The sequence below is a fragment of the Chelonoidis abingdonii genome, chromosome 7 (genome assembly GCF_003597395.2).
Source record: "Chelonoidis abingdonii isolate Lonesome George chromosome 7, CheloAbing_2.0, whole genome shotgun sequence".
Taxonomy (NCBI): domain Eukaryota; kingdom Metazoa; phylum Chordata; order Testudines; family Testudinidae; genus Chelonoidis; species Chelonoidis abingdonii.
The window spans coordinates 8,238,084-8,262,572 of record NC_133775.1 but is presented as its reverse complement, the minus strand read 5'-3'; the positions used below and the strand labels follow the sequence as shown (position 1 = coordinate 8,262,572).

General features: G+C 46.0%; 1 protein-coding gene across 1 annotated transcript in view; it reads left to right on the top strand.

The window, feature by feature from the left end:
- Window positions 1-24,489, top strand: part of AGBL4 (AGBL carboxypeptidase 4) — a 1,477,624-nt gene that overhangs the window by 1,440,237 nt on the left and 12,898 nt on the right. Inside the window, exon 12 of the mRNA XM_075067593.1 lies at window positions 3,522-3,618. Within this exon, the coding sequence (XP_074923694.1) occupies window positions 3,522-3,618 (97 nt within the window). The remainder of the gene's footprint in view (window positions 1-3,521; window positions 3,619-24,489) is intronic.

The window sequence follows — 24,489 nt, the reverse complement described above, 5'->3', positions numbered from 1 at the left end:
CTTGCCTCAAAAAGGTCTTATCACACACACATACACACTATGAACTAATTGGGCTATTTTCCTACAGGCTGGGCAGGGGGACAGAGTGAGACATTGTCACTGCTATTTTTGTTTTTACATATTTGCTCAGATAATATGTTGATGGGGGTCATATATGTACTGAAGCAGAAAGATCGAGTCTGTCAACGATGCGACAATCAAACAAGGCAGGGACTGGGTGACTCGACACTGGTATAGAATCTACAGCTTTTCACCTCTAGCTTGCTGGTTTGAATCCAGATAGGTCATTAGTGATTTGAGGTTGTCCCCATTTGATAGCTATTCAGTGGTCTATTGGCAATATCCTGGACAAACCTTATGGAATTAAGAAAAACTTTATTAAGTTAAACTTTACTAAATTAGGTTTAATATCTTTGGGGTCTGTTGTATCAGGAATGCAGTTGTTTAGGTGTTATTGTAGGATTGTTTGTAACTTTTTACCTTAAGAATAAAACAGACTTGCAGAGGAAGTGCTGTATGGTTACTTATAACCGATACCAATTACACTGTGTACTCTGTCTGGGGGGAGAAGCAAGCAGGCCTGTTTAGGCAGACTGTCTTTTGAAGGGAAAATCAGTTTAGTCATGGAACTGTGCAGCCTACAAATACCCTGGTCAGGAGGGAGACAGACATATGTGTCTACCTCAGAGAGGTAACGGCCAGGGAACCTGGAGTGGGCATTCTTGCTGTACCGTACAAGGGAATACAGGTGCAGTTGCCCTGAACTGTGACAGTTTCTATAGGGAATGTGTTTGCAAGTCTCAGTCCAGTATCCATGCCACTAAGTTGGCAGCCTTAGCAAAGACATAGAGGCCTGTATGGGGCATGGAGACTGACAAGAGGCAGCTGTGAAAATGGACCACTCCATTGAAACACAATGGAGGGGTATCATGGAGAAGCTAGCATGACGGTTGCCTAGGCTGCACCTGTTCTGTAGCTGTAAACAGAGGGCTTCCCTCCCCAGGGCTGTCAGTCAGGCACTTCCCAGCACCACAGCACCTAAGACAAAGAGGAGGACAGTGGGTGCTGATTCTAGCAGAGGAATCTAAAGACATTAGCCCTGACAAAATGTCCAGGAGACTTTACTGGGCCCAGTTATTGCTCAGTGTTTTTAATGTGCTGGGCAAAATGAAAGAGAGCATAAAATCAAGCCATGAATGTTTAACAGCCCTCTCCTCTTCTTTCTCCAGCTAATTGGAACTCATAAACTTTGCTGCTGCTTTGAGTTCAGCATCTGCAGAATCTTAAAAAAAAAAAAAAAACCATCCCCAAATTCCAGCAACAATGACAAAATTCTTTCCAAGAGATGCTGCCTCTATGGAGTGATGGGATCTTCTGGCTCTCTAATGTCACACTTCCATGCACATACAGGCAGGAGCCCTGTAATATGTAGCCGGAATGCAAGGAAACTAACCTTATACTGCAGCTATGCGAATTTTCTCGTAGGCTGACTATTACACGCATAGGTAACGCCCCCACATCCCATGCATACTCCCAGATTTATACTGTGCATATCAATAGTTCTTATTGTCCTGAGTGGTATAACAGAGCCCATAGGATAGACAGTATAGATGTCAACAGCATGTGAAGTGGTAGGATGAACATCAGCATTAAAGTCCTATTGGGGAAGCCTTTTGAAATAGACTTTCAATAGAAGTAGGGGAGCCACTTAAAACACTACTAGGCAAAGCACTGGAAACTATATAGGAGGGACCCTATCCAGGATTGGCCAGACTGCAATTCTGAACAGTCATCAAGGGTCATCTACCACAGCGAGACCTTAGCTAATTTACCAAGCCTCTTAGGGTCACATCTGTTTATAACATTTTCCCGCTTCCAGTCACAGAGTCAAAACTTTCGACTATTCCGAGTTGGTCTTTCTCCCTTTCTGGAAAAAAAAAAATGAACAGGGTTCTGATCAGGCTGCATGAACCTGATTTCTAAATCTCATTTGTTCTGATATTCTAATGAGAGTGGGTGGATAAGAAAAGCTTCATTTAGAAACTGGTATCTTTATGCAAGTGGCTTAACCCTCTGACATGTTGCAATTCCAGAATTTCTTTCTAATGGAAGCACCAGCAGCTAATTGATATAATTTTACAAAATAAAACAGAAATAGATTGATTTTCCTAAACTGGCAAAGGAAAATGGCACAAAGCAGCTAAAATGGAAGGAGTATTGTGGTCAATTTAGATTCACCAGATTCTGTACAGTGAGGTTCCCAACACATATACTGTGTAACTGCCACTGAAGCAGTGGTTATTGTCACTGGCCAATAGACACCTTGAAAAATACTGCAGAGTAGAATTTAGATTTTTTATGTAGTGTTTTGGCTTTGATTATCCCCAAGTGCTCATTGGATACCAGCAGTTCATGACTGTGTAGGCAAACGTAGCAGTCTTTATGTCCTCAGTCAAATCTCACATGACAGAGCCATAGATGATGAAACCTGTTTAATTCATAATGGGCGAAATTTACCCAGTGTTGAAGGCAAGCCCAGAGAATTGCATAGGCCTTGTGCGGACCCTCAGCACAAGGGTGCATTTTGCCCAATGCAAACATTGTCCAGGACAACAGTGTTCCCGTTTGTTTGTGGGGTTTTTTGAAAATGACCCTGGATTGTTTAATTTCTACCAAATCAATCACATTAGTGAAGCCTCAGAGCAGTTGCCTTGCTGTAACATCTCAGCAGGATGAACAGGACCTCTGATAGCGCAGTGTTTAATTAGTACTGAATGTTAAGGTTGGCATTCAGTGAAATTCATGGCGATTAGAGACAGAGTAGGCCTGATAAGTAATTTTGTGCAATGCCCTCCCCCTTCCCAGTTCCAAGGATTAGTCTCTACTGTGTACCTCCCAGTTCTGTTTTTAAATCCAAGTCTCTAGGTCAGGAATTACACCACAGAGCCAAAGTACAGTAGCTCCTTCTTAGGTCAGCAGGTCTATGCAGCTCAAGATGAGCCCAAGCCAGTGTTTCAGCTCTGAACTTTGAGGTTGCATACTGAACCATTTAGAGTTCATACCATGAAATTCTAGATCTCAGCTCCTGGAGGTAAGTGCAGTACTGCTGAGATGCTGGCCGTTTTCTGGCAGGAGGATACCCTGGACAAGAAGAAGCAAGTTAATGTGTACTGTGCCTGATTAAACTTCTTGGGTATTTACTTTCCCTCATGAGAGATGAAAGTATGCTGAGATCCCAGTGACATTCACAAAGTACATCAGAGGGGACTGTTTCTTTCCCTTTATGATTTCATGCAACCTATATTCTGCCCATGAAAATGAGAAGCAAACCAGAAGACACTCACTTTTAGCTGCTGACATAAGTTATTTTGTTGACCCTGCCCTGAAGCTTTTGGCATTGTGGAATGGTTAATGTAAAACTTGTTCATGCATCAAACAACGGTAATTTACCTTTAAACTCTGCTTGTTTCCCTTCACCCCCAAATCCTTTTCAAAGAAGTTCCTTAACTAAAAACTCACAGATATGAAGTTAGGGAGAAATGTGGCCAGAACATTCTTGGATTACTACCGGCTAAACACGATATCAGAGAGACCACTGGCACCTATCCCCAACACACGGTAGGTCAGAAAGTAATCTCAGTTCTTTTCACGTTTGTTTCTCAGGACTACGTTTTTAATACCCTTCCTGACTACACTTTGCTAATAGCTACAGGATTGTGGCTTTCTAATAAGTTTGGTGTTCTAATTCTTTTTTTATGTTATTGATATTTCTTTCTAAACCAAGCAGTTACGATCTGAAAAATACCTGGGTTATGCCTAAAATATTATTCCAGGGATTTTGGAGATATCACGCTTGCATTCTTCTCTCCTGCTAGCTGTACACCAAACTACAGTGTCTTCAGTGGACGTATTTCTAATTTACACCAGTGTAAGAGAGGGGAGAGTCAGACCTGCTGTATTTTAAATACCTTTCATTCTGGAAGTGAAGTTTTGCGTGCTCGGAGGAAACGGCTCAGTTTCTCTTCAGACCAAGTCTGGCACCAGCAGTAGTGTGATAGATTCCACACACCACCCTGTCAATGAGCCTCCGCCCTGAACGAAGGGATCACTTCGAACAGGGAGAGAGCAGCTAACGCTTCAGGTCCACTTTATGCTCAGCTTCTCTGCTGAAGCAGGCGACTAATCTGACAACCATGAACAGTCCCTGGGGTTAGTCACATATGCAAAATTAAGCACGTGTATATTTATGGTGCCTCAGCCATCAGGACCAGTTTTAATGGCTGTTGTGATGCAGATGGGAAATCGGGTGAAACCACCTTACAAGGCAGCGTGAACTAAAGAGGACATGAGCAGAGCATTTCAAGTTCCCAGTTTCTTATCTCCGCTCTGGCACTGGCCTGCTACATAGCCTGGGACAATTCATCTCACCTTTCTGTGCCTTGGGGTACATATGCACTTAGGACTTACACCTTCAGCTCTATCTCAAGGAGCCATAACAGCGCGAGCTTCTACTGAGCTAGCTCGCTAAAAATAGTGTGTAGCCATGGTGGTATGATATGCAAGAAGGGCTAGCTTCCCCGAATACAATCCCATTCAAGAATTAGGCATGTACCAGGAGCAGCTAGCCCTTCCCATGGCTCACACTGCTGTGATTACACTTCTGTTTTTAGAGCACTAGCTCAAACAGAGCCAGCACAGTTATGTCTCTTTGAGCTGGGAATTACACCCACAGCCTGAAGTGTAGAAATACACACAGTTTCTCTGTCTGTGAAGCAAGGATAATAGCCCTGAGCTCTCCGGGGAGGATTATAATAAATACAATGCTTTGAACACACAAAGCACTGTGGAAAGTTAGAAGCAGACCAAGCAGGACTGGCATTTCCATTTCCTAGGAATGTCTGGAATTTTGACATTTGCTTTCATTTTTATTTGGAGAAAAACTAAAGAATTTGGAAATTTTTGGCCAAATTAAATTTTCAGAAGAAAATTATCTTTGAGTCAATCCAAATATTTCAGTGCTGACAATTTTGTTTTTAAATTTATTTTATATATATAATATGAAATATCAAACTGAAATCTTCTGTTCCCACAAGGCCAAGACTTGGTTTTGATTTGTTTTGTAATGAGGTTTCTGCAGGAACGTGTGTCAGTTGAGAAAAGTCGTCATTTTCAGAGGGAAAAATGTCCAGATGGAAAATGTTTGACCAGCTCTAGTGACAATATTTTTATAGCACATTTCAGTCTAGGCCACAGGTCAGCTGTCAGAGATTCTTCTGAGAATGCTGCGTCTTAAGTATGTTCCATTTGCAGCCATTTTGGCAGATGCTTATTGACATGGTTGGATTGCGCCTGCTCTGCTGCAGTAACTGTTGAAACATTCTCCATCTCCCTTTCTCTGCTGATGACTTTGACATAACAGTTTGTGGCCGGGAGGAAGGGGGATCACCAACTGTGCAGTTCTTGTTGCTGTCCTTCTGCAGAGACCAGCAGGGCTGGAGATGCAAAGCATCTAGCATCTTCCTCCTCTCTTCTCCTGAAACTGAATGCATCATTTCTGCCAGACTCCTAGTATCCACTGCCTCTGGGTCTGGGAAGCCAAGCCTGTTACAGAACCTAATTACCATCAGGCATTGTAATACCCTTCAGTAGCACTACTCAGTTACCTCAGCATAAGGATTAGTTTTTTAAATTAAAGAGCCGCTGTCAGTGCTAACAGAAGCATTGTAATCTCATCAGGCATCCATGCCCATCTCCATAGAGACAGATAAACCAGAAGGGAAGTATATACATGTATGTAATAATTTTGCACAATGTCAATGTCTTTTGTTACCCCCCCCGACTCTCTACTAGGGGGCGGGGGGAGGATTCTTTTGTCTAGACTACTATCACATACTACAGTAAATTTCTACATATTGGTTAATACTTACCCCAAAGACGAAGTATGTTTAGGGAATAGATTTTAAGTGATCCATGTTGTTAATGTCCTGATATCTCAGTAAATATATCAGATTCTCCCAGTAAGTAGACAAATGCCTTTTCTATCTGTCATGGGCTTATTTACATAACATATGATCATAGCTCTTTTGTGCGTGTGTGTGTATACAGGGCCGTCTTTAGGCATATGCAGCATACGCACCTCTGTAGGGCACCCAAAAATTTGGGGCACTATCGGGACCATAGGCGCCAATTTCTCATCTTGCTGAGGGGTGCTCAACCCCCACCTCTGCTCCGGGCCCCACCACCACTCCACCTCTTCCCACCTCTGCTCCATCTCTACCCCACCTCTTCCCCTCCTCCTCCTTTGAGCATGCCCCATCCCCACTCCTCCCTCTCCCTCACAGAGCTTGAACGCCACGGATCAGTTGTTCCCAGCACTCCAGAAGCGCTGGGAGAGTGAGAGAGGAGTTGGAAAGCATGGGGCTGCTAGAGCACGAGAGGGGGAGGGACAGAGAGGGGAGCTTGGCACTAGTGAGTGCTCTGCATTCACTGAATTTTCCCCGTGTGTACTCCAGCCCTGAAGCTCCCATCCACAGAGTCTGCGCCTATGAGTGGGATAGCAAGTAAGAGCAGGATGGCTCCCGCACACCCAGGGTGCACTGCAGTCTCCTTACTAGGCAGAAAGGAGAGGGTCTGAGAGTCAGGTCTCTGCGCGGAACCGTGACTCTCCGCATCATTCTGTGAATAAATCTGAATTTTTTCTACAGCGCTACTTTTTAGTGCAAGTACAGTCCATCAGCATTATAGTGTGCTTCATTTGTTTAAACTGGTTTTAATAAAGTACATGTGGCAAGTTTTCCAATACTGTAAGCTTATGTTTGTGTTGCTAAGAGCAAGTCAGGCATAGGGGCACCAGTTTAACAATGCTGTGTAGGGCCCTATAAATCCTAAGGACAGCACTGTGTGTGTGTATACACACACGCGCACACACAGAGGTGAATGAAATGAAGTATTTCTTTGAAGCTGTCATGTTAACTGGAAATTTGTTCAAGGAGAAAGTCCTAGAGCTAACTACTGGGAAGAGAGTTTTGAGGCTTTAATTATGCCTTGGCTCAGAAATGACAAAAGAAATGGATCTGAATATATAAAATGGTACCAAATATCTATGTAATCAGGGCTAATTATATGGCACAGATATTCACTTGAACCAGGACATGTTTCGACTACAGTTTATGAAAATACATTATAACATTACCAGTTCTCCATATTCATGAAAGGAAGGTGGCAAAAAGTTAATAAATATGTGAAAGGAAACTAATTGGATCCTTTGTGCCAGCAACTATACATGAAACAATTGTTGTTTGAGGGAATTAGTGTTGCCGAATGGTGCTGGATTGACAGGCCTTAAAATAATAATAATCTGTGACACTTGTGTAGCGCATTGGATCAGAGGATCTCAAAGCACCAAGAGTCAAGTGTCACTGTCCCCATCTGACAGATGGAGAATTTTAGGCATAGAACAGGGAAATGGTTTGCCCCTGGCTACATTTGTAGTCAAAGACACTCTAGTAATAGATTTGAGGTTCCCTGACACCTAATCTAATGCCCTGGACCAGGCTGCCTGCCGCTTAAAATCATCTGTTTACTGACTGATCTACTACAGCAGTGGTTCTCAAACTAGGGCGGTCGCTTGTTCAGGGAAAGCCCCTCTCGGGCCGGGACAGTTTGTGCACCTGCCACGTCTGCAGGTTCGGCCGATCGCAGGTCCCACTGGCTGTGGTTCGCCACTCCAGGTCAATGGGGGCTGCGGAAAGTGGTGCAGGCTGAAGGATGGGCTGACTGCCTTTCCTGCAGTCCCCATTGGCTTGGAGCAGTGAACCATGGCCAGTGGGAGCCGTGATCGGCCGGACCTGCAGACTCAGGAGGTAAACAAACTGGTCCAGCCAGCCAGGGGTTTTCCCTGAACAAGTGGCGACCCTAGTTTGAGGGCCACTGACCTAGACCAGTGGAAGTGGAAGGCCTTGTTTACATGTGATGGCCACTGTTTTGGCCAACACACCAGGAATTGAACCAGAGGCTTCCAGAGTTACAGCTTGAGCTGAAGTGGGGAACGCTAACAATTCAGCTGTCTGCGAACTGGCCCACAGAGGGACCTTAACATGCTCACCAGCCAGCTACTTACACACAAAAGTTGTACCACTTTAACTCTACCTGTAGATAAAGTGGTACAATCCCTCTGCCTCCTAGCACAGATGCCGTTATCCCGGGATGAAAGAGAACAGCTTTCCCCATGAGGCGTCTCTATACTGATATAAGTGCATCCACAGGAGGAGATACAACTGCTCTGGTTAAAAATCACTGCCTTAAGTGAAATAGTTATCCTGGTACAAAAACGGTGCAGATGAGGCAGGCCGACATTTCCCTTATACTGACTCATGCCCCGTCCATCAATGAGGCTCTATCCAGTACAGGAGGGGCCACTGCTAAGGTTAAGATGGGATGTCAGTCCTTGATGTTGCTGCTGAGTCTGCCAACAAGTGTGTCAGTTATGGTGGGGCATTTTGTGTTGTGAGCACCTGGAGGCTAGAAAGTAATCTCAGACCCACCGACTCGACTCTTTCTCCCTCATCGCTGTTGCATTCCTTAGTGCACATCGGTGGTGAATTACAGGATGAGGATAATTGTCGTCTTCTCCTCACCCTTCAGTGAGGACTCCAGCCCCCTCCCACTTCTCATACTTCTCTTTAAAAGGGTCATGGTCCCCACCCTCCCTGCAGGAGACCAGCTCCCTCCAGCTCTTCCGTGTCCTTTGCCAGCACAGGGTGTCCCAACCCAACTCCACCCTCACTTTGCTCCATGCCTGCTGCTCGCCTCTGCCTCCCGGGCCCTCCCTATAGATATCTGCATCTGGCCAGCTAGCCTTCCGCCTCCCCACGTCTGAGCCTTTAGCTCAGCTCCCAAGAGAAGTACATCCCAGAGCTCAGGGATCATTTCTCACTGGGATTAGTTTCAGGCAGTAAGTCCTGATTTTCCCTTGTTCCCTGATCCTGGAATACTTCCCCAATTTCCAAACCAGCATCCCCTTCTACATCTTAAAAACAGCCAGGGGCCCGTGTCATCTGAGAGAGAAGTGGTTATTTTCCTAGAGGCTAAGCTTCGCTTTTGAAATATGTAACTGTGTGTTTAGATGACCCAATGGGGGAGGAAAGGTTGTAATGTCCTCATATGTGCACTAATGAATTAAAAGCATTGCTGGAAATGGTAGACACATAATGGGGTGAGGATATATGTGTCTTGGAAATCACTAATTAAGCAACAGAGACCTCAGAATTAGAAATCATTGGTCTCTTAGAGCTGTTTGAGCAGACAACATACCAGCTTAGCGTGAAGGACTTGGAATATTTCAGAGGGACTAAACCTAAGGTACAGCTCACCCTGCAGCCATAGGCTGCTATCTAAGGGTGTGCTAAGTGCACACAGACCAGAAGAATACAGTTTAGAAAGTTCTAATGGCTTCATGAGAGACCTATTGATAAAGGGAAGGGTATGTGGCTTCCATTCCTTATTGTGCTCTTCCCCTTTCGGCTCCACAGTAACTCTCAAATTGTGCCCCAGTTGTGTTAGAATCATAGACTATCAGGGTTGGAAGGGACCTCAGGAGGTCATCTAGTCCAGCCCCCTGCTCAAAGCAGGACCAATCCCCAAACAGATTTTTGCCCCAGATTCCTGAATGGCCCTTTTAAGGATTGAAATCGCAACTGTGGATTTAGCAGGCCTATGCTCAAACCACTGAGCTATCCCTCCCCACAAGGGAAGTGCAGGAGCTAGATCGCCCTTATTATAGGTGGGGCTGCTTGTATCACCTATTGTTAAAGTTGCTTGACACTTCCCATTATAAGTCCCTGTGGTCAGTTGCTTATAACTTTGCCAAGCTTCGATCATTTGGACTGAAATTTTCCATGTCGGGTAAAAGATCCTCACTGCTGGTGACCTTGGTAGGTGTCAGTATGATGCTACCTGGTGGGATTCCTGGGTGGGGGTTCAGATTGTTTTTTTAAAACCTAGGAAATTACACCCAAAACCCGATGTTAAAAGAATGTTATGATTGCAGAGCTGAGCGTTCAAAGTTAGGAAATTCTAGAATTAACCTTGTCTGGGCAGCCCTCGTGTGTGCATTATAATGCAGTCTTTAATTGCATAATCACATAGTATTTTCCCACAGGACTCCAGCCTCATTCAGTGCACAGGATAGACCTGTTCTGGGTATGAATCAGGGTTGTGTGGTCTGTAGGACCCCTGCACCATTTGTTGCAGAACTTGGAAGGTAAGTAGTAAGTGAGGCAGTAAGAGGAGGAATGGTCTCCTGGGTAAGGCAGTTGAATGCTGCCCTGGAGAACTGGATTCTATCCTGCCATAGAGTTCCTGGATGAGTCACTAAAACCACATTTTTCACAGGTGGTCATTAATTGTGCGTATCTCATTTTCTGGATGTCCAACTTGGTACTATGGGGTGTGATCTGCAGAAGTGCTGAGTGCTCCCAACTGCAACTGAAGCCAATGGGAGCTGTGCTTCTAACATCTAAAGTGCTCTATAATGTATGTGCTCTGGCAAGTCAGGTCCTAGGCTTTTCAAATCGGGTGCCCAAAATTCATGGGTGCTTTTGTTCTTTGTGCCTCAATTCTCCCTCTGTAAATGAAGGATAGGATCACCCCTTACCTTGTAGGGAAGTCATGTTTGTGAAGCCTTTGTATCCTCTAGTGATGAGTGCCACAGAAAAGGCTATGAGGAAATTAATAATTCTGTCTTCAGAGTTGGGCTTGAATAGAGTGAAGTAAATAAGGCCTGGAGCCACACATTGAACAATGCAGAGAAAGCAAAATATTGAATAGCTGCTAACGAACTGAGCACTGTTCACTCTGTGCACTGAATGAGTCAAGAGTCCTGTGGAAAAAGTCATATGTGATCACTGTGCTGACCAGTGGCTTTGCCTCTCAGATAGTTTCTTGCTGAGAAACACGACAGGATGGAAGTTGTGATCCGGTCCTTCCTGCATGAGAACTGCTCCTATACTACGCTCAGATGCATCGGTGGTTACTAGGAATAGTTGTCAAGTCCGGCCCTAACTTAGCACAGGGTCAGACGTGAGACATGGTAGCCGTAGTTGGGTAGCAGGCCGCCTGACACTCATCAAAGTCCACTTAACTGCATTGGTGGGTCTTTTTGGTCAGGCTCGGTTCAGTGGGCAGCGATTTGGCTGTAGTGTGGTACAAATTGCTGTAGTACCTGCCAAGCTAAAAGGACGGATTGGGACCTGTTTCTTTGACTTGGACAGGCCAACTTTTGTGATAGCCTCACCTTGGCCTGTAGGGGGTTTATGGTTCTCTCGAACCGCGATTCACCAGGGTCCTCCAGTGTATAAGGTCACTCTGTTTTGGGCCCATTTTGACACCTTTTTTGGGCCTTATTGAAACAGTCTGGCCCCCTATGATGGCTCAAAGACCTTTTCGCAAGTGTACCTAGTATTCGCATATGCCAAGGAGTCTGAAGAAATGCCACAATCAATCCGAGGTAAGGCAAACTGATATTTCACCCAGTCTCTCAAGTAGAAGCATCTACCTAAGCCTCTGGAAAGGGGCGGGTGCCTTTCGCAGCCCGAAAATTCATTAAATTCAGACACCTACCTGCATGGGTGACGAATGCTGAGACCTTTCATTTGGCAGGTTCATCGTAACGGTGAACTTGCCAGAACAAGCCTTGGTTTAAAATCTATATGAAAGATGATGAACTGGGCACGGCCAAGTACAATAGCTCATCGGGTCGAACGTGCATTGGTAGTATGTCGGACGAGTTTACCGCATATTACTTACGGGAGTACACAAGCCACAAAAGCATATTTCCTCGCGAGTACTGGGATTTGGAAGGCTAGATACACGGGAAGATGCCCATTGCAAATGGTAAGGAATGAGACGACTGATACACATCTTGGAAGGCGATTTCTGGATCTCTCCGTTCAAATAGCAGCTTGGGCTGAGGAGACACCGGTAGGGTGGTGTTCCTAATTGGAGGAGCCAATGTGACCGTGTGATCAATGGAGTGTACACGTTCCTGTTCAGCCATTCCGTCCTGGAGTGGCTGAGCACAATTGGGGGAAGCTAGCGACATCATAGCTCCTTGATTTGATCACCCGCTGCAGGCGTCCACGGTCGGTTGGAGAGGTTTCACACCTGTGTCTCCACGACCCCACGGCTCAGTGCTCCCTCGGATAGAGGATACATGACGACCGACATTCCTCAAGGATCAGGCCTCCATTTTGGCGACCAATCTTCGTTCTGATACACCTTTTTCATCCCTCTGACCGCTTAGGCACAACATAAGAGCAGGAAAACGTTGGTCACAGTATCTCATGAAAAGCGTGGATGACACAAAGCTGGGGGTATTGCTTACATAGAGGAAGGGCCGGGATATCATCACAGGACAGATCTGGATGACCTTGTAAACTGGAGTAATAGTAATTAGGATGAAATTTAATAGTGAAAAGTGCAAGGTCATGCCACTTAGCGGATTAATGAATAAGATCTTAGATATACATTGGGGACACATCAGTTGGAAACAACAGGAAGGACTTGGAGTATTGGTTGATCACAGGATGACTATGAGCCGCCAATGCAAATATGGCCGTTAAAAAAGCAAATGCAGTTTTAGGATGCATCAGGCGAGGTATTTCCAGCAAGATAAGGAGGTAGTCACGCAGTTAGATAAGGCACTGGTGAGAACCTCATCTGGAATACTGTGTGCAGTTCTGTCTCCCCATGTTTAAGAAGGATGAATTCAAACTGGAACAGATTCAGAGACGGGCTACTAGGATGATCCGAGGAATGGAAAACCTGCCTTAGTATGAAAGGAGACTCAAAGAGCTTGGCTTGTTTAGCCTGGCCAAAAGAAGGCTGCAGGGGGATATGCTTGCTCTTTATAATAATATATCAGGGGATTACATTAGGGAGGGAGAGGAATTATTTAAGCTTAGTACCAATGTAGACACAAGAACAAAATGGGTACAAACTGGACATTAGGAAGTTTAGACTTGAAATTAGACCAAGGTTTCTAACCATTAGAGGAGTGAAGTTCTGAACAGCCTTCCAAGGGGAGTAGTGGGGGCAAAAGACATATCTGGCTTTAAGACTAAGCTTGATAAGTTTATGGAGGGGATGGTATGATAGGATAGTTTAAATTTTGGCAATTGATCTTTGATTATCAGCAGATAAGTCTGCCCAATGGTCTGTGATGGGATGTTGGATGGGATGGGATCTGAGTTACTGCAGAGAATTCTTTCCTGAGTGCTGGCTGGTGAGTCTTGCCCACATGCTCAGGGTTTAGCTGATCGCCATATTTGGGGTCGGGAAGGAATTTTCCTCCAGGGCAGATTGGCAGAGGCCCTGGAGTTTTTCGCCTTCCTCTGCAGCGTGGGGCATGGGTCACTTGCTGGTGGATTCTCTGCAGCTTGAGGTCTTCAAACCACAATTTGAAGACTTCAATAACTCGGACATAGGTTAGGGTTTGTTATAGAAGTGAATGGGTAGGGTTCTGTGGCCTGCTTTGTGCAGGAGGTCAGACTAGATATCATGTCTACATGAGATGAATGATCCATGTTCTCTGGGCAATGATCTGCTGGCAATGCTCCTGCTTATAACAGCCGAAAATGCTGTTTAGCCTTCTTGGCAACAAGGGCAGGAAAACCTGACTCATATCCAGCTTCTCATCCACTTGTAACTGGCCTAGGTCCTTTTCTTGCAGAACTGCTGCCCTAGCCAGCTCAGTCCCTAGTCTGTAGGCAGTACATGGGATTCTGCAGTGTCCTTGTTGAACCCTCATCAGATTTCTTTTGGCCCAATCCACCCTAATTTGTATAGGTTCTTCTGTATCCTATCTCTATCCTCAACAGCATATCTACCACTCCTTCCAGTTTAGTGTCATCTGAAAACTTGCTGAGGTTGAAATCCACACCATCCTCCAGATCATTAATGAAAATATTGAACAAAACCGGCCCCAGGACCAATCATTGAGACACTCCGATTTTGAAACCGGCTGCCACACTATAAACATGGAGCATTGATCACTACCCATTGAGCCTGAATGATCTAGCCAGCTTTCTATCCAGCTTATAGTCCATTCATCTAATCCATACTACTTTAACTTGCTGGCAAGAATACTGTGAGAGACCTTATCAAAAGCTTTTGAAGTGAAGGAATAACACATTCACTGGCCTTTGTCCCCTCATCCACAGACCCAGTTATCTCCTCATCAGAAAGGCAATTAGGTTAGCCAGCATGGCTTGCCATGCTGACTGTTCTGATCACTTTCCCTCCCCTCAAAGTGCTTCAAAATTGATTCCTTGAGGACCTGCTCCATGATTTTTCCAGGACTGAGATGAGGCTGACTCGCCTGTAGTTCCCCGTATCCTCTTCCTTCCTTTTTTAAAAAGATGGGCAGTCCTACATTGACCTTTTTCCAATCATTCTCAGACCTCCCCGATTCACCATGAGTTTTCAAAGATAATGGCCAATGGCTCTGCAATCACATCCACCAACTCCGTTAGCACCCTTGGGATGCAGTGCATCTGTCCCCCTGGACTTGGCTGCTCAGAAGTCCTGAACCATACCTTTTTCTCCACCAGAGAAAGACTGGTCACCCTCCCCATACTGTGCTGCCCAGTGCAGTAGTCTGGAGCTGACCTTGTTCATGAAGGACAGAGGCAAAAAAAAGCATGAGTACATTAGCTTTTAACACCATCCTCTGTCATCTAGGTTGCCACCCCCATTCGGTAAGGCCCATGCATTTCTCTGACCTCCTTCTCGTTGCCCAACATACCTATAAAAACCATTCTTGTCTCTTAACATCCCTTGCTAGCTGCAACTCCGAGTGTGATTTGGCCACTTCCTGATTTCACTCCTGTGAAGAGCGCCTGCCTGAGCAATATTTTTATACTCCCTCCTGGTCATTTGTCCAAGCTTCCACTTCTTGTAAGCTTCATATTGGTGTGTAAGATCACCAAGGATTTCATGTTGAGCCAAGGTGGTCGCCTGGCATGTTTATTATTCCTTCTAACACAGCCAGTTATGTCCCCGTTGTTTAAACAAGATCACAAAACATTGAAACTTCACATACTTTTTTCATACGTGAATGGATTCTAATTTACAGGGATCCCAGCTTACCGAGCAAGCTGGATGCTTTACTCTGCAAAAGTATAGTACTTACTTTACTAAGTATTTTTTATTCCAGCAGCTTTGCAGGCGACCTGTTTGCCCAGTACATTTCATGAAAATGTACAAGCCACTAAAATCCTAATGTAAATGAAAAAACAACACAACAATTGATTAAAAATAAAGCATCACAGAAAGGCACATAAATCCCAAGTTGTCCTTAACTGCTCAAGAATGAGTGATTATCTTTTGATCCTTCTGTGAGATTGTCTTCACAGTTACTGCTCCTGGAAATAACAAACACACAGACAAAACAGTCTTAATGAAAAATAGTCTGCCCATAGATATTGAGGGGGGAGAGCAATTGTGGTAGGGAATAGAGTTGGGTGCCTTTGGAGACTGGGTAATAGTCCAGCCCTGGTAATTCAGATTATTCATGCTTATTTACACTCCTTTATGAGGTTTCACAGAAGCAAGCTTTAAAAGAACAGTACAGGAAAGATGGAGACCTGCTCAAAGTTTTAACACCATTTATACCTCATTGTTATGCTTCTGATCCAGCTTCCATTGAAGTCAGTGGCATGAGTCCTGTAAATGTCAACTTGGATAGTTTTTTTTTCATTTCATTTTAGTTTTCAGCATCATGGACTGTCCAATCAGGGCATTGTCTAGCCCAGTGGTTCTCACGTTGTTGTGGATTTTTTTTTCTTTTCTTTTGTTTGGTTTTGGTTTGGTTTTTTTGCGGACCACCTTGAAACTGCTGAGGATCTTGGTGGACCACTTAATGATCTTCCCAAATGTTGTTTGTACCGTTAGCTAACTATTGTAAAAGCGCTGATATTAAAAAGTGAAAAAACCCTTAAATAATAATAATATAATAGAATCTTTTTTGTTCTGCAAAATAAAAACACACTAAACTCATATTTAATATCAGTAGTTTATACCTTTCTAATGCGATGGATGTGCCCCTCTCCCACACTGTGACAGCCCCTGAGCTAGGGGGAAGGATGGGTCATCTCTCCCTGTCAGCCGCAGTCTTGAAGCTGGGGAAAATTGCCCTCTTTCTCTGCCACTGCAGCCTGCACATTCCAAATTCCCCCCCCTCACCTCCTCTTCTCACCCAACTGCCCATTCCCACCTACCCCCTATTTCCACATGGCCACCCTGTTTTGCAAACTTACGGTACACTTTTATCCAGGTCAGGCACCTAATTGGTGGCTTCCTTGACACCTGCATGTGCTCCACTAATTAGGTGGGTGGCAACTTATTTTTCTTGTGTGCAGTGGCCAGGCATGCACTTAGAGGGAAGCGCTATCCACAGACCACCTAAATTGGAAGCTCTCAGACCACTATGGTCATGACTTCGGACACCACAGTTTGGAAGCCCTGGTCTTGCCTCCTAGAGGTTAGGTTCTGAGCAACTTCCATCCTGGGTCTGTCCAGGTAACTCATTTATACCAGCTCTGAAGCTGGCAGGTTTGGCTAGCCCGAACAATAGTTAAATTATACCCATGAATGTGGTGCTGAATGCGACCTTTCCATATAGAGTAGGCCAGCTAACCTGGACATGCCATGCATCCATCGTGGAAGTCTGGCATATTGTTCCAAACAACTGGGCAACCTCTAATAGATTGGAAGTCGTGGCATTGGTAAATTTCTGCTCAAGCCCAGTAAGAAGCCATAAATAGCATACTGTGATCTGCATGTTACGCAAATGCGTAATTTCTCATCTGTTACATTTTGCCTGGAGGTACACAGATGACCACTGGTCTATGTCAATGCACTGGAGAATCCCACAAAAACCAAGTTCATCTGCGTGCATGACATGTCTGAAGAGGGACGAAAACTTCTATAGCTCGTATCAGCAAAAGCGATTATTTAGGTGTATCTAACCCTAGAAGCATTACCTGATATGTGATTACCATCCGTATATTTGTTCAAAAGAGTCCATCTATGTAACTGCTGCATAAGCACAATTCTACCATTGCTTCGGGTGATAATAAGTGTCAATGTATGTATGCCAGTCAAAATAGGGTTCTGAAAATCAAGGGAGCGTTCATAAGCACATCCTTTATTTCCCCTTCACCTATGTAGACACCGATGGTTAGGATACGTCTCCCCCTGGAATTTAAACTCATCTCACACGCTGATACAGTCTCAGGCGCCATAGAAACAGTGTGGAACAGGGGAAATTACAATAGCGATGTGGACTAGCACCTGTGTCTAGGAATATTCTGCGCTTGAGCACCGTATTGTTAGGGAAGATGGCTCAGGCTACTAAACCCTGAGTCAGTTAACAGGCTCCCAAAGCGCTCTTGGACGTGAATGGCCCTTCCCATGACAATAATTCCATGCGTAACGGATGGCCCTTTGACGCTTTAACCAGCTAACCTGGTCCTCCTACCTGAAGGAAACGATTCATAATGTCATCATACCCAGGCCTTCTTGCTCTCCTGAATACCTTAGTTTTCTTTAGCAAGGCTACGAAACAGCGAGGTGCTTTTGTAGGTTTGCTTAGAAAGGGAGAAGTTAGTTCCGGAGAGGGTGCAAACCCGACCCATGTGTTTCACCAACTGTAATCGGCCCCTTAAACCTCTGGCCATCACGAAGTTCAAAGGGTGAAAACCTAAACTGGGATGTGTACAGCCTGTAGCAAAAGCAACTGGCAACACAAGTCCCAGTCATTGAGGAGTGTTCATTCACGATTTACGGATCATGGCCCCAAAGTTCCATTAACCTTTCGACCAGGCCATTGGTTTGAATGCCTGGCAAAAATGTCTGTTAGGGCCTGGCACACAGCTTTAGCCCTGGTGTTGCCTAGAGCTACTGCTTCCGGCCATCGGGTAGCAAAGTCCACGAAAGTCAGTACGTACTGCTTCCTCTGGGTCTCTTCTTGGGAAAGGACCCAGAATCCACAGCTACTCGCTGAAATGGGACCTCAATTATGGGAGTGGCTGGAGAGGGGCCTTGACCAGATCTGGGGCTTTCCCACTCTTTGGCACACCTCACAAGACCGGACATACTTGGCAACGTCCTTGCCCATCCCTCCCAGTGGAAGGACTTCCCCAATCTGTCTTGGTTCTGTTCACCCCAGCATGGCCACTGGATGATCATGGGCTAAGCTTAAGAGCTTCCCCGGTACTTAGTTGGAACCACCAACTGTTTTTGCGGCTGCCATTCTTCCTGGTGTCCACCAGAAAGAATTCCTTGTATAAAAGTCCTTGGTCTATAACAAACCGGGATCGGTTAGAAGAGCTGAGAGGCGGTGGGTGCTCCGTGCCGCCACCCAAGCTTTCTGAAGGCTGTCATCTGCTTCCTGCTCAGTCTGGAACTGTTCCCTTGAGGCTGGGGACACCAGTTCTTCCTCAGACTGTGGACTTGGGCTTGGTCCCTCTGGAAGCGATGTAGGTGATGGGTTGTTTCCGTTGCTGGTGAACCGCTCTCCGCTGGTGCACCTGGGGGTATTTCAGGCTCTGGCTGAGCCTCTTCGGTATGGTTGTCTGTTGCTTCTGCCAGTTCAGGCTCGCTGGCGCCCTCTGGCGTTGAGGTTGAAGATGTGGTTGCAATTGCTGGTGCTGGTGCTGGTTGCTGTTCCAGTTCCGGGCCTGGGACTGGAGGTGCTGTGGCTGTTTCAGCTGTTGGCAGGGGATCCGGGTCCCTACTACCTCTGTCTGGGTCTCTGGTAACACAGACGGGTTCCCTGTGGACGGCTCAGGAACAGGAATGGGTCTGGGAAGCTTGCCTGGTTTGGCTGCGTGTAACCATTCCCACTCTCTTGGCCCGCTTCACCTGGTTGGCCAAGTCTTCCCCCAGTAGCATGGGGATGGAATAATTGTCATAGACTGCAAAAGTCCACATTCCTGACCAGCCTTTGTACTGGACAGGCAGTTCAGCTGTAGGCAAGTCTACAGCTTGTGACATGAAGGGGTAAATGGTCACTTTGGCCTTTGGGTTGATGAGTTTGGGATCCACGAAGGATTGGTGGATAGCTGACACTTGTGCCCCCGTGTCTCTCCACGCGGTAACCTTCTTTCTTTCCGCCCACTCTCAAATTTTCCCTTCGCTCCAAGGGGATTTGAGAGGTATCTGGGCCTGGGGATCTTTGGTGTGATGGTGGTGTAATGACTTGCACCCGGGTGGGGTTCTTTGGGCAGTTGGCCTTTATATGTCCCAGTTCATTACACTTAAAGCATCTTCCAGCTGACTGGGTCACTGGGTCGAGGTGAGTTACTGGAGACTGGTGAGGTGGAAGAATAGGGTGTCTGTGGCTTTCCTTGGGTTGTAGGTGGGGTCTTTGGGTTGCCCTCGTTGTAGGGTTTATTGTCGGTGTGCCCCCTGGGGTATTCATCCCCTTGACAGTAGCTTTTCTGCTTTCTGCCACTTCCATCCACTTGGCTCCAATCTCCCCCGCCTCGGTGAGATTTTTGGGTTTTCCATTCTTGTATGTACCGTGTTATGTCCTCAGGAACACCATCCAAGAACTGCTCCATTTGTATGAGGAGGTGCAGTTCGTCCAGGGATTTAACATTGGTTCCTGATATCCAGGCCTCATAATTCTTCCAACGTAGTAGGCGTGTCTGGGAAATGACACATCTGTTTCCACTTTTGGGTTCTGAAACCGACGGACGGCATGATCCGGGGTTATCCCCATTCTGTATCTGGCCTTGGTTTGAAACAGTTTATAATCGTTCATTTTGTCTTTGGCATTTCAGCCGCCACCTCTGCTAAGGGTCCACTGAGCTGTGACCTCAGCTCTACCATGTACTGGTCTTCAGAGATGCTGTACCCAATGCAGGCTCTTTCAAAATTTTCTAAGAAGGCCTCAGTGTCATCACCTGCCTTGTAGGTGGGAAATTTCTTGTGCTGTGGAATCAGTATTGGCGAAGGGTTGTTAGGATTGGCTGGGTTCTGTTGCTTAGCCTGTTCTAATTCCAGTGGCCTTCATGGTCTCCCTCTTCCCTTTTCTCTCTTGTTGGTGTTTCTCCATCTTTTGGGCTTCATCTCTTTTGGAGGGCTGCATCTTCTTCTTGTTCTCTTTGTGGGCACCTCTCTCTTGCTGTTTCTTCTGTGGGCCTCTTTCTTCTTCTTGTTTTTTTTTGGTTGGCTGCTTTTTGCTTCTTGTTCTCTTTTTGGGCTAGTTTTTGCCTTTCTTCTTTTTTTCCGTCTCCTATGTTTCATAGTTGTTTCTTGTCTATGCTTGTTGCCAGTCTTGCTTTCTTCCTGTTCAGGGCTTTCCTTGGAACTCATGGTTCCTGCTTTCTTGTGTTGGGGTGCCCTCTGGTGTTTATTGTCTGAACTGCTGGCTCTCTGTTGTCTCCTGGGTTTTGCCTAGCAACAGTGCCCTTTTGTTTTTTTCTAGCTCTTTACATGTAAATTAAACTAAAAAAACCAGTTTATTTGCATGTGTGTGTCTGCTGGGTACTTGATTCCCAATCGGAATTCTATTGCTTAACAAAAGACCCCTTTGTCACCTTAATGGTTCCTTGCTTAATATGCAAGCCAAACTGAGCATAGAGAGAAACAGAAAAAAAATTTCTCTGGCTCCTTTTAAAACCAAACCCTTTCTCTCTGCTTAAAAGCCCTAGCAGAGAAAAAAAAAAATAATATTCCTACTGGCTTCTGGATTCTTATCTTATCCCACCGCTGCCACCATGTCATAAGCATAATTCCTAATTCTGAACCTTAGAGTCCAAAATGTGGGTGCCTGCATGAAACCTCCAAGCTTAATTACCAGCTTGGATCTGATAGCGCTGCCACCAGCCAAAAATTCCAGTGTTTGGCTCACTCTGGTCTCCCCAAACCTTCCCTGGGGGACCCCAAGACTCAGATGCCCTGAGTCTTACCACAAAGGGAAATAACCCCCCCTCCCCTTGTCTTCTCTTTACTTCCTCCCCAGGCTTCCCCTCCGTGGGTTATCCTGGAAGATTACTGTACTTAAACTCCTTGAATTACAAAAACAGAGAGGGCAATTTACCTTCCCCCCTCCTTCTTTTTCCCCCTCCCAGTCTTTCCCTGAGAGAGACCGTAATCCTGGCACAGGATTTCTATCCCTAGAGCCTCACTTAGAAAAAGAAAATCCAACAGGTTTAAAAAGAAAAGCTTTATATAAAAGAAAGAAAAGACATAAAAATGCTCTCTGTATCAAGTAACAATATACAGGGTCAATTGCTTAAAAGAAAAATATGAATAAACAGCCTTATTCAAAAAGAAATACAATTTAAACATCCCAGCAACTACACACATGTAAATACAAAAAAACCAAGAAAAGCCTATTGTTTTTCTACCTTTGTACTCACAACTTGGAAACTGAAGATTAGAAGCTTGAAGATAGAAAGATCCCTCTCATAGCCGAGAGACAGACCGGAGACACAGACAAAGGGAAACACATCCAAACATTCCCTCCATGAGCTTTTAAAAATCTTGTTTCCTGATTGGTCCTCTGGTCAGGTGTTTGGTTCCCTTTGTTAACCCTTTATAGGTGAAAGAAACATTAATCCGTAGCTATTTGTTTATGACAATCACATGATTATCTTGTTTCAGACCCTACTCTGTGTCAAACCAGGTTTGATTTACCATGAAGGCCATGAAGCCTTGGGAACCGGTTTTGTACCGGACAAGGAGTTTGTCCTGCAGTGGAATTTTGGAGGCATTTTAGAGACTGTCTGCTATGTCAGTTTTGCAGGACTGCAAAATGGCTCAACTTCCTGTATGTCTTTGTGCCTTGAACATCATTGGTAAGATGACTGGGGCATGGCTTGACCGGATTGCGTATGCCAAATAAACAAACACAACTAAAGATTTGTGTTGTAATGCAAACGCACAAGGGGGACAAATGAAGGTTGCACAGGCAATCTTAATTCTGGCATTTCCTAATGGTTGGGTGCTTGGCTTTGCAACCTTGATAATGTTTTTAATGTAATTTTTTGTGTGTAGTAAGTAGGCTGCTGACTAGGCATTCTCCATGAGGACCCCAGGACTCTGGAACTGGCTCCTGTGCTCCTTGGTCCATATGTAATAAGCTCCTGGAAAAGATGGAAAGGCCATTTATTCCATAGGGTCTATGGATATGGGTGAGGGTATATTCCTGGGTAGGATTGGGCATGAGCCTTGGAGACGTTCTTGAGCCCGTTCTTGTATTTTCCTTCTATTTCTTCCTTTATCACGTTGTCCCAAATGGTGTCAGAATTCTTCCTTACTTTGATCCAGCCTATGCTGACGTCCTTGTTTATACCGTGATGCTTCCAGTCTTGGCTAGTGAAATTCCCTCTGTAATGGTCTTTCTAAATCCCTACTCTGTACACTTCAAGAACTGCATCAAGAATACTGTGGCCAGTTTTCACACATGCTATGGGAATTGAGACTGAGACCACCAACTTGTTTCATAGAGATCACTAAACAGCTGTTTTCTTTCCTCCTCTTCATCTTCCTATGTTGTTCTTCACTCTGCTTATTCGCTGCCGCATCCAACTCTGGGAAGCCTCTTAGTAAAACATTTTGAGATTGTTTTTAGGAGGAACACTAAGGCCCAGCTCCTCCGAGATATTTAGGCTCCTAACACCCACAGTGGACATTAGGCTCCTAAATACCTTTGGGAATCTCTGCCTAAGGGCTCAGTTGTCCCTTGGCCTATATGCCTGTAAGGAGACGTAAGAGCCATCTTCACACCTGGGCTGACCGGGCCTTGGTTCTGGATGTACAGGAATGGAGTATGAATAACGAGAGCACTTCACACCGACAGCTCCCACATGGAGCAGATGGGCAGGGAGGGCTGAAGAATAGGTGGAGCCATGAATCTATTCCTCCAACTCTCCAGTGAGTGCAGTGGAGTTGGCGTGATGAATGGGGTGGATGTTGTCATTTACTGAGGATGTAGGACAGCAGCAAATTTATCCCTTCCCTGGGCCAATGGGGAAGCAGGGAGAGAATTATGCTTCCAAGGCACAATTTCTTCCCTGTGCTGCTCCTGGGACAGCACTGCTCTATGCCATCCCATACATAGGCATGTAGCAAAGCCACAATCTAGTTCCAGTAGAGAATAATAATTGTAACTGTTAGGTGCTGAGGTTCCATCAAGTGTTTTGCAAATACAACAGGATACAGATAGTACACCTCACATACCATAACATCTCCCTAATCACTCCTCAGGCACGAGAACATGTACAGACTAAAATGGTCTTGAATGTGTTTCTAATGACCAGCAGGGATTGTCTCAGATAGGAAACGTCCAGGTCCAGCTCCTTCCATAGTCTTACAGCAGCCAATATAAATGTAGGGAGGTGGTGGAATCTCCTTCCTTAGGGGTTTTTAAGGTCAGGCTTGACAAAGCCCTGGCTGGGATGATTTAGTTGGGGTTGGTCCTGCTTTGAGCAGGGCAGGGGGGTTGACTAGATACCTCCTGAGGTCCTTCCAACCCTGGATTCTATGATTCTATATTCACCCACCGCTTTGGTGCCACCGGGACGAAGCTAGAGGAGCAGTGCAGAGCGTGGTAATCATTACAGCTGGTATCCTTAATGCTAGTAATCAACTGTACGGGAGAGTTGGGATCAATTTCCCTATTACACCGTAGAGGAATGCATATGGCGCACCCAGGTCGATGAGCTTGCCAAAAATATTTTAAAAAAAACAAAGGGTTTTTTTTTTTTCCCCCCTCCCTCCCTTCACCTCAACAAGAGGGGTCGTTCCAGCCTGCCCCCCATCCACCCCCGCCCCGGTTCCTTTGAAACATCCAAACCCCAAATTCCTTGGGGGGAAAACCCCCCTTGGGAAAACCCCCTGCCCCAAATCCCCGCCCCCTTTCCCCCCCCTGTTCCTGTGACCTCCCCCCCCCCCCTGGCTGCCCCCCAATCCAAACCCCCTCCCCTCTCAATTCCTGATTGGATGGCCCCCCCCGGAACCCCTGCCCATCCGGGGAAAAACCCCTCTTGCCCTGTCCCCTGACTGCCTGATCCCTGCCCCTGCGCCCCCCCAGACCCTTTGCCGCCATTCCATCCCCCTGTTCCCTGACCCTCTGGACTTGCCACCCCCTTCCACCTCCCCGACAATCCCAAACTCTCCTGCCCTCTTCAACACCCCCTCCCTTCTTCTGCCCCCTGTACCGCACTGCCTGAGACCGCATCAGCTTGGGCACCAGCACCAGCATTAGTGCCTACGGACCCGGGCCGGGCCTGAACTGCAGGCGCCGGGAACCCAGCACCGCGCCGCGGGGCCAGGCTGACCGGGCCGGGACGGCGCCACGGGGGCCGGGCCGGAGCCAGGGGGCCGGGACCAGCACCCACGCTGCGGGTGCCCAGCTGGGCTGAAGTCGCTGGGCCGTGACCAGCGCTGGCACTGTGGGGGCCGGGACTGAGCCTC